Below are 10,219 nucleotides of genomic sequence, written 5' to 3'. Positions count from 1 at the left end.
ATTAAGGGCCACGGCGATGCTGAAAGATCGGGGTATCCAATTTCATCGAAGCGGACGGGTTACCTTTATCACGGGGACACGGGGACACGAGGAATTACGGGGAGCTACGATAAAAATGTAATCGAGGAGTATCACGGTGGAGCGTAAAACGTCCCTGGCATTCTTTGGTTAAGTGTCCTTCGTTATTCCGTTGGAAGGAGCGCGCGCACGTGCGTATCGATTTAACAATGCGGTTTCAGCAGCTTAATAACGGCGATTGAACGTCGCCGGGGCTCCGAATTCTGCAATTCCGTGCTACGTCGATATCGATCGACGGTCAACGAAATTAAGCAATTGGTGGTGCCACCTGATTAGAACGCGAGACCGTTCGCGCGCACCGATTTCGTAACATTTTATTTTCAATCGGGGAGTAACTCGCGAAATTATCAGTTTATTGAAATATTAATAATGGCTCGTTCATAATGCGCAATAACGTTACCCGACGCGTTATTTAACGCGATGATTGTTCCCGACCGATCGCTGCTACGCGTAAATTCAAATTTAATTATCGGCCGCGTAAATGTAGCTCGATTATTACGCGTTCGAGTTAAAATTATTTTACGTTATCGTCGATAGGATCGAATCTCGATGCGCTCGCGAATCGAAGGACGACGAAAACGGCAAAGGTGATCGATCGAGAACCGAGGTACCGCACACGGTACTTTACGCCCCATCGGGATTCACTTCCGGGATGATTATTTTCCGCAACGTACGGTCAATCGAAACCGACACCGCAAATTGCGCTTCTTAGGCCATGCCACCGACCTCGATTCCGTCGCTACGACTCGAATTATCCAACGATTCTCGCTCGATCGCGCACCGAACCGGTACCGATAAATCGTTTTCGTTTAAATCCCGGCTCGCCGCGTAAAATTCCGCTCAGTGCTTTCTCGAGAGATTAATTCCAGGTCAACCCCGACTAATTCTCCGTTCTCCTTGCTAAAACGGTTCCCGGAGGAGGTAATAACGTGTCCCTCTGTATCGAGCGAAATCGACGGGACTTAATCCCCCTCTTGCCATTCTTTCTCTTCTGGTTGGCGAACGGTGCGGCAAGAAAGTCCTGTCACGTAGCCAATTCGGTACGAGTGCTCCTTAGCATACTCCCTAATTCTAACCGTGGCTCCGAGTAATCGTACGACGACTACGGTAACGTAGAAACCTTAACGACGCTTCGATTAATAACGATCGCGAACGAAAAACGGTGCAAGAAGATCGAAGAACGATCGGTACGATACGTTAGACGCGAAACGACCAACGTTTGTTATCGGAATGGAAACGATCCGTTTACGTTTACATACCGTGGAAGAGGATCCGCGGTATCGTTGCGTATCGCGGATTCCGTGAAGCGGTCGAGCCACGCTCCCGGCCATCGTCCACAAATAATTCGCGAAATAAACGGACAAATATAGACTTAACGGAGGACGTTCGAAGGAGATTGGGATGGGGACTCTAAATAATCGACTTTGGAACGTCTTCGCGACGCTGGAACGTTTCTCGCGATCGTTAACTCGAGCCCCATCGGCCACGAGAAACTCGATTCGCGATAATGTCTGGCTGTACGTTCGGTCGACGAGTAATCGCCATTACGAATAAAAAGGAAGGTGGGTGGCGTGGCGCAGCCGCGAACGCGTACACGGGAGAGAATAAGGAGAAACGGTGACGGAGCGACTCGCGAATGCGATAAAATCGTCGTTCCGTACGTAAAATTAGCAGGAGGGAAATGGAGAAACGATTCTCTTCGTGGTTGCTCCGCGTCTCGATGGACATTATTTACGTACCGTAGTCCCTTTCGCGTTACAATCGACGCTGAACCGTATCCTCTTTCGAGAATGCTGGCTCCGAAGTCGTTTGAAATTATTCAAGAACGTTCGCGAGGCGACAATCTTTTTCGTGAGGCTGAAATTATTCCGAGGTTTCCTCGTTTCACCTTGCGTAGGTCACGGTTCGTAGGACGGATACGCGACAAATCTTTACGTAAACAATTTTAAATCATCGAGCTTACCGAACGAAGAGCAGTCGTTGTTTGCAACGAACGTTGCGGTTGTTTCACGAATCCATCGACCGGGGGAATTCTGACTCGTTCATTTTTAATCGTCGGCGTATATTGACCTCGGCTCGGTAATATTTCGAAAGAACGATTAAAAATTAAGGACGTTGATGATCGATTCGTATGTCTCTTTAATGAAATATCGATACAGCTGTGTTACGCGTCTCGGCGAGATACACCGCAACCTCTCGACGAAATTTCAAGAGCCGCGATCTCAGCGGTATTAAGAGACGTGGCTCGTTTCCGCGGCGAATTTGAATTTCAACAACGGTGAATTCGGATCACCGGGAAGCAACGAACGCGTGAAATACGCCGGAGACGAGGCGCGGTCGAACAATTTACCGTCTCTTTGTGGATCTATTCCAGAAACGATTACGAATTCAGGTGCGCCGGCAAACACGACGATATCGGAAAATTAAAGCCCAACAATTCGGTCCCGTCGATCGAAGAAATTTAAACGAATGTCCCCGGCTGTCGATTGCGATCCGCCTCGCCTCTAATTACCCCTCGATACCTCGCCCGTTTTCCACCGTTCTGCCCGAGTAGCGGCTGTTAATCGTCGTCTTTATCGTTCAATTTAAACGCGACCGAAGACAAACACCCCTTTTATTCGTTCCGATCGAGGAATCGTGACTCCCTACCGGAATCGGAACGAACGAATCACGAGGAAGCTGGGACTCGCGGCCGTGAAAGCTTCGCGTAGGAACCTAACCAATCGCGAAATACACTGGAAACATTTCCTTTTCTCTTGGCGACGTTTCGCTGACCACGACGGAAAGTCTCGTCCGCGGCAGGAAGCTAACTCGAATCGGACTGTCGGGAGATCTGCGAGAAGAAAACCACCGTTCGAGATATTTCTCATTTCTGCAACAAATTTCGCCGAGATTACGGCGTCAGCGTTTCGACGACGAGGCACCGGTACGAACCGAGTCCATCGATAACTATGCAACGCGGGCGGGTCTCGTGACGCGTAACGCGTCGTTTCTGGTCGTCGTTCCGGTCGCTCGATCGTTAACGCGCATTCTTTAACGACGCGTAAGCGAGTTCGGTTTCCGTGCTCGAGTTTCGCACGATTTCACGAGAACCGAACGCGACCGAAAGTAGTTATACGCGCCCGGATGAATCACATCGTTTGCGTTACGCTCTCGATAAGGATGCGTAATCGAACGGAGAATTTTGCTCGGGACGCGGTGTGGGCAACGTCCTCGTCTGTACCGGATTTAACCGGCGAGACCGATAAACGCCGAACGCTTCGACGATGCAACGTTCGCGAACACGAGCGCACCTGCGCGGATATGAATTTTCATATTCGAAAATCCATCGCGACGCGTGTTTTTAATACGACGCTCGGAGCTCGGGCTCGTCTTGCCGCGTAACGGATCGCAATTAAACGGTACGATAAACTCTGTTCGTGTATATAGTAATCTTACGAGACCGACCGCTCGGACGATTGCGCGTTCAATCCTGTGTAAGTATATACCTACGATCATTAATCGATGCGTCCGTCATCTCGAGACAGGAAAACAACGGAAAATATCCGACTATGTGGAAATTTTCAAACGGCTGACCCGATTCCTTCGTTTTATGCAACACGATCCGACTTTATCTTCCACGAAACGAACTCTTATCGGGAATGTCTCTGCGAACGAACGGCCGCGTCCGAAAATTACAGCTACGGGGTCTATTGTGTACAATAACGCGACGCTTAATTAAAAGTCTAAATAATAATAATAATACTAGCGCACCGCGGATGCGGGTGTATCGATTACATTGATTAACGATAAAAACAATTTATACGTTGCCCCGCGATCGTTGCGAGCGCAAACTTTTCTCGCGCGAAGGCGAACGTTTATAAAAATTCGTACGATAGCGATATACAGCCCGTCGTTCGATAATTATAAAAAAATATTATTTTCTCGTAAGAGTAACGAGCACTTGTCGGGCGAACTTGTAACTAGTCCTCGTCGTACGTCTAACGTGGCGTTGAAAACGAAACGGAGAAATAAAGCTATCACAGAAACCGCCGCGATGTAGATCCGTGAATTGCGGATGGCTCGAAATATGAATCCAGGATCGGTTAACGACCGATACATATAGCGAGGCGGACTACGCGCGGGCCCGATCAAAACGTTTCCATGTGTATGGTGTTCCTGCTGGAGTAGATATTCGAGACGTTGTTGCTGCTACCCTGGCTGTAAATCGAACCATCCGCCTCGTTGTCCATCTCCTCCGAAAAATTAACGAGCACCTGTAAAATTAGAATATCTCGTTAGCTCGATGTCGGTGCACCCTCGACGCGAACGGACTTTATACGCGAGAAGAAAAAAAAACCCGATCCTTCCATCGAACCACGCGACCGTTAACATACACGGTAGAGAGAGTCAACGTTTCATCGAAACCCAGGCGCGCGCACATTTGTTTCCGGTTTTCCCTCGGTCGTAGGAATCGTCGCAGCGTGCGACGTTTATGGGACGAAAATTTCTCGCGGAACTTATTGGCAATCCCTTGCCAAGCGGCACAGGCTACGTGAAATGTATCGTAACGGGTAAATTGACAATTATTGCAAATGTGGATCGTGAAAGATGCACGGGTCGCGTGCTCGTTCCGACGTAGATGCGTAAACTTTCGGTCGTTGAGTCGGCCCGGTCCGTCGTTTGTCGCGTCCTCCTCGACGGAACACGGGTCCTCGAGCGAAGGGGAATAAAACAGGAAGACGAGGGACTGGATGGAATAGAGGCATCGAGGACGAAACGCTTTCCCTACCAACGAGGAACCATAAAAATCTCGAAACTCTCGCAACGAGGGCGAGTTTACGCGGTTTACATACAAGCTCGCCCCAGAGAGGGAAAAACTGCGCCCCGGCGAACTTGTTTCCCGCAATTCCGCGAACGGTCGACCAGAATTTGTCTCCGGACGGTGAATCCACCGACGAAGAATCGCGTTTCCTTTGCCGAGGGAGGGGGGAATCAAAGGATACTTTTTCAATTCTCCCTTTTCCGTTTTTACATCCCCGGGTAACTTGGTTCCCCGTAACCGAACTCGATTGCCAATTCAATTACTAATTCGCGTACAATCGTCTTACGTCGTAACCGAGGGAAGCGAATTACTCGAAAGTTCGTTCGATAACACGGCGTAGCGATTACCACCTACTTTACAAGTGAACTTCTCGCGCGGTCCACACACGATCACTCATCCCCTTAAGTGGCGAACACGTTCTCGAGATACGTTCGAATCATCAGCAAGTACAAAGTTACGCACGCCGACCTTAATTCAGGGAAGTTAGTTCGCGTAAGATATTATATTAAAGGGTACTCACAAATCCCTGTGTTTCGTAAGCGCCTTTGGCAACAATGGCGGGAACAATTTCGCTCGGTGCAACTTTGAAACGTAAACCGAATTATGCGGGCGGTATCCCGCGTCGGTGGAAACTATCGTTGCTCGAGTTCTCGAAACACGATAAACACGGTCGACGTTACTTTCGAGTCGGCTGACAATTAAATTGCTTCCGTCCGATCGCCTTTGATCGCGAGGAGCGATTCTTCGCTCCTACGTCCGAACGAATTTACTACTTTCCGCGTCTCGGCCGGTAACCCCTAGCGCGAATCGTACGCTCGATCTCCCTTAAAAAGGATTCCCTTTCAATTTCGTTCTTTTGTCGGGAGACATTCGTTCCGTTCGCTCGGTGTCCGTTCGAACCTAACTCCGGCCTCGGACACTGAAAAATCGCCGCTGGAGAAGGCGGCGCTCGCTTTTGGGACCATAAAATCTACATATCTACCACGACGATCTGGCCACCGCTGGAAATCGGCCCGATGATTTACGATACTCGCTCGCACGGTAGCTTATAAAGTATCGTCGCAATTATTCCACGGTGATTTCGTATGTTGCCGCGAACATTCGTCTCGCGCGAACGTTTTATTCGACGCTACCATCGACCGCTGACAAATTCGCGACATCCTTGATTTCGCTATTAACCCTAGAACGGTCCGCTCAACGACGAACATCTGTCCACGACCGATCGAAATATACATCGACCGATGCGCCAGCTTTTGTCCAACTTACGATCGACTCGTTGCGCAGGTGTCCGTGCACTGCCGCTGTTCCGCGAACTAATTATTTTTTCATATTTCGAGTAACGTCGTTGCTTCCGCGATACTTCCACGAAATATCGTCGTACGCGTCCAGAGCGAGTAACGGTACATAGATGTAGATATACACGTACATCGCTGCGTAACTTTTTGCGCAATTCTACTCTGTACTCGATAGATTTCCATATTTTATGCCTCGGTTATTTTCTACGCTTCTTTATCGAGTCGAAAGTAATTACGCATCGATCGAAAACGTGTTTCGTCCGTTGTATCGTAGCGCGACCATGATTTCGTGACAAGAAAAACCACCGCTCGAGCACAAAGTCCACGGGCAGATACCGCGTTCCGTCGTAAAACGAGGTGTAAAAAGGTTAGTAAATACGCGTAATGCGTTTCTTTCGCGCATTGTGTATTCGCGGGATCTAGACGGTAAACAGAATATTCCAACGTACGAAGAAGAGAACGTGCGTCGCATGTATTTGCAAAAATTACTTTTTCGGTTCGCGCAAACACCACCAACCGCGTAACAATTTTTAACCGAACCGCTCGAGGGTTAATTTCGAGTTCTTGGTCCGTTTCGATCCCTGAATAAAAGCGAATATCCGGAGGTACGCGGTGAGGCTGCACGCTCGAGAAAACGCGTCCGTGCTTTCTAAGCGTACGAACGCATCGGGACGAGAAACAATCGCGGAGCCAAAAACAAGAGAGACGGTGAAACGATACGGCAGGGATTGCACCTGTTCGAGTTGCGAAGGAATCGTATTTGAATGAAAATTTTCACGACAAACCTAACGACGACCGAACGTCGCCTCTCGAGTTACCGTATCAAATCAAACGGTGAAAGAGAATCGTCTCTCTCGAGTGCAAAGGGTTAATCGGCCGGTTGATTTTCGTCCGAATATAACTCGCGCTCTAGAATAAATACCGAACCGTCCGCGCAGACCAGCCGGGAGAATAATACAGGGACTGGATTATTCAGCTGTTTTCATCGTTTCCCTGGCGAAACCAAATTATTATTCGGCCGGCCGTGTCGTTGCCCGCTTAATTAATATGCCCGCGTCGCCTCCGCGCGGTTAAATCATTCCCTGTTCCCGCGCGATCGACTTCAACGAAGCTATCTTTCTATTTTCCTTTAATTATCCTCGCTCTATCTCCTCTGTGCTCGATAACGCGACGAAAAGGTCGAACGTTATCATCCGTGTCCAAGCTCTCTCTCGAAGAAGGAGGAGGAAGTTGAGGAATTGATCGAGTCCCCGTGGTCGGGAGGAAACCTCGGCGACGATCGACGGGAAGCCTCGAGGTATTTCGAATCGGTTGTTAAAAGTGAATTTCCGGACGATGGATGAGGATGCGAGCAGACGCTCGTAGAGAAGACCGGAGCCGGGGCTAAGGAGGACTAGTCTAGTCCCTAAGTCGAGTTAATCTCCGGGGATGAGCTCTGTGTACGGTTAAACATAACCGGATCGACAAATCCCGTGACAGTCGCGCGAATGCATACCGTTTGAAATCTTATCTCCATTAAGGAGACGAGACGCTTCGCGGAAGACACGAACAAACGACGCGAACGTGAATCCATTGAACGGAGCCAGGCTCGCGGAATCTCGCGCTATTCCAACGCCAGCCTCGTCGTAATCGCTCGGCTATGAATTATTTAAGTGTCGCGAGACATCGCCGATTCGAGAAAAATACTCGGATGGATTATTCACCGTGACGAATTCGTAAACGCGTCGACGCTTTTCAGACCTAACGGACTTCTTGGAACGTGGGACTGCTCGGTAGAAGTCACCGTGCTTGGCGCGAACTACTCCATAGTTTCTCTTTCGAAAGAAATTGCCCGAGATATCGTGGAATCTTTCCACAACCGAGACAGAAACTATCGAGACAATACTCCAATCGTTTCGGATTGCTCGCATTCTCGAACGTAAAAGTTCCAAGTAATTTCAAAGAGCGTCGCTCTCGAGCTTTCCGGACTCGTTACGAAACGCTCCTAGAGGCGTAACCTTTTCTGTTTTTTTTTTTTAATCAACGCGTAATTCACCGTTTCTTTGTTAATTCTCGCGGACGAATCTGCGAGATAATTACGCGCGGAATCCGTTGTTGCACCACCGAGGAGAATTCGACACGGAGGAAACACCGCGGGGACGAGGAATGTTAAATTTTTCTCCTTTGTTCTTTTTCCCTTGAACCACGCGTTCCTAACTTCTAATTGCGTTTCGCACGGGATACCGTGTCGCGCAATCTCGCGGAAAATCGCGGAGACCATCGAGCGGCAAACGTGTAATTTCGTTCGAAGGACGAAGAACGGCCGTTTTTCACCACGGGGTAGAAACCACCGATCGATCGGACGCAACTGTTGGTTGTCGCGGGTTCGACAGTCCCGACGTGCCGTTGCTCTTAACCGGAATGAAAAATTCTCCGGGCCCCGTATCCCGTGAAAGAAACCGGCGAGGGTGGTCGACCAAGGCCTCCGGAAACCCATCGGTGTTGCGGACATTAAAATTCTTCCGGCACGCGAGGAAGATTAAATGGGACGAAAGTTACTTCGTTACGCGGAAATTAAATTGTTCCCGGAAAGTAATTAATTACGGGAACAGTTTTGCAGGGTAGCGCGCGAGGCGCAGTCAAACACCGGGCGCGATAGGGCGAATCAGAAAGCATTTAGGCGAGCTTAGACGCAGACGGTGCGCAGCGGAGTTGGTTCTCCTATCTGGCTCCGTGAACCGTGGAGACTATACACAAGTGCGAGCCGTAAGACGGCGGGATCCATTAATATTCCTCAGGCTAGGTGGGACGTAAACGAGGATCGTCCTTGGTCGAACGGATGGAGGCAGCGTGCACTGGCAGTGCATCATCTGTTGGAGACAAGACCGTACTATATACGAACGCCCGGAACTTCATCGATTCCCGGTTTGATTCGAAACGTTTGTTCGGGATTGTCCATCGGACGTATTTTCCAGCAGGGTCAACGGATCGCTCGACGCATCGAATTTCTTTCAATCGTGAGAATCGTTTCGACGACGAATTACAGACGACGCGGAAAATCGATGGAAATTACAACCGGAGGGACGTGTTCGAAGGTGAAACTCGCTCGTAGCAAGACTGCGATTCGACGGGAAAAAACGTGAAACTTTTACCTGATCCAACGAACTTTGAGTGAGCGTGTAGTCCGTGGCTTTGAGTTCCTCGGCCAACAATTTCACCTTATTAAAGCTGCTGCTCAGCGCCATCTCTTCGCTTCGTGGCAACAGCAAATGAGCCGCGGTGGCCTGTCTGGAAGAGACCACGGCTCGTGGAAGGTACTTCGCCAAGGCTTTCTTCAGATCCCCGGAGGAAATTGGTTGTCGAAATCGGAGGAACGCCACGTAGCCCTCGCCGAACCTGCAACCAAACGCGCGAACGAATCACGACCGTGTTCGAACGAAGCGCCGCATCGCGCGCAATTCGAAAACCCATGAAAAGGACACGCGTTCGATTCTGCAAAAACCGCGACTTTGAAAATGAACCGAACACCACGATCCACGTTTCTCGTTTTCCACGATATTGAAGCGAAATTCGAAACTTTTGCGTTTCCTAGGTGGATTAACGTTTCTTCGAATGAAAACTGCCAGGAGTATCGTTCCCGGTCTGTACTTTTAATATACGTACGGAACATTTATATTGGATATTATCCGTATCGTCGGGTAAAAATTCTGAAATATCAGAATATCCTTGGAGCTGGTAAAGGTGGCGTTCCGCTTTAATAACGAAGAAAGAACGTCACGGGCGGCGCAAAATGAAAATTGCCCGGTGAAATTCGCCGTTCGCAACAAATATTCATCGCGTCGGCCGACAGATTCATCTATTCGCATTCATTTGCATCGGTGTACGCGCATCAACGTCGATAAATTATGCCGTGGGAAAGTACGCGCTGCGCATCGGCTCCTCCGTCGTAAATTTATACAGGGCCGTTTGCGCGAGAGCGGCGGTCAAAGGACTCGGAGAAAATAGCAGAACCGGTCCGGCGTTCCTCTCCTTTGCGAGTCTATTAAGTGGAACGTTCCTCGTT

At 49.4% G+C, this 10,219-nt stretch overlaps 1 protein-coding gene across 3 annotated transcripts in view; it reads right to left on the bottom strand.

Moving 5' to 3' along the window:
• Positions 1–2,199: 2,199 nt before the first annotated feature.
• The window catches only part of Ldd (lipid droplet defective), a 33,081-nt gene continuing 25,061 nt past the window's right edge, over positions 2,200–10,219 (bottom strand). For all 3 annotated transcript variants that reach the window (XM_076320081.1, XM_076320082.1, XM_076320083.1), the window contains 2 exons: positions 9,309–9,552; positions 2,200–4,334 (listed from right to left, as the gene is read on the bottom strand). In XM_076320081.1, coding sequence (XP_076176196.1) covers positions 4,209–4,334; positions 9,309–9,552 — 370 coding nt within the window. In that variant the 3' untranslated portion in view covers positions 2,200–4,208. The remainder of the gene's footprint in view (positions 4,335–9,308; positions 9,553–10,219) is intronic.

This window comes from Ptiloglossa arizonensis, chromosome 9 (genome assembly GCF_051014685.1).
Source record: "Ptiloglossa arizonensis isolate GNS036 chromosome 9, iyPtiAriz1_principal, whole genome shotgun sequence".
In the NCBI taxonomy this organism is placed as follows: domain Eukaryota; kingdom Metazoa; phylum Arthropoda; class Insecta; order Hymenoptera; family Colletidae; genus Ptiloglossa; species Ptiloglossa arizonensis.
Note: the sequence above shows the minus strand (reverse complement) of the source record. Positions and strands in the feature narration are given on the sequence as shown.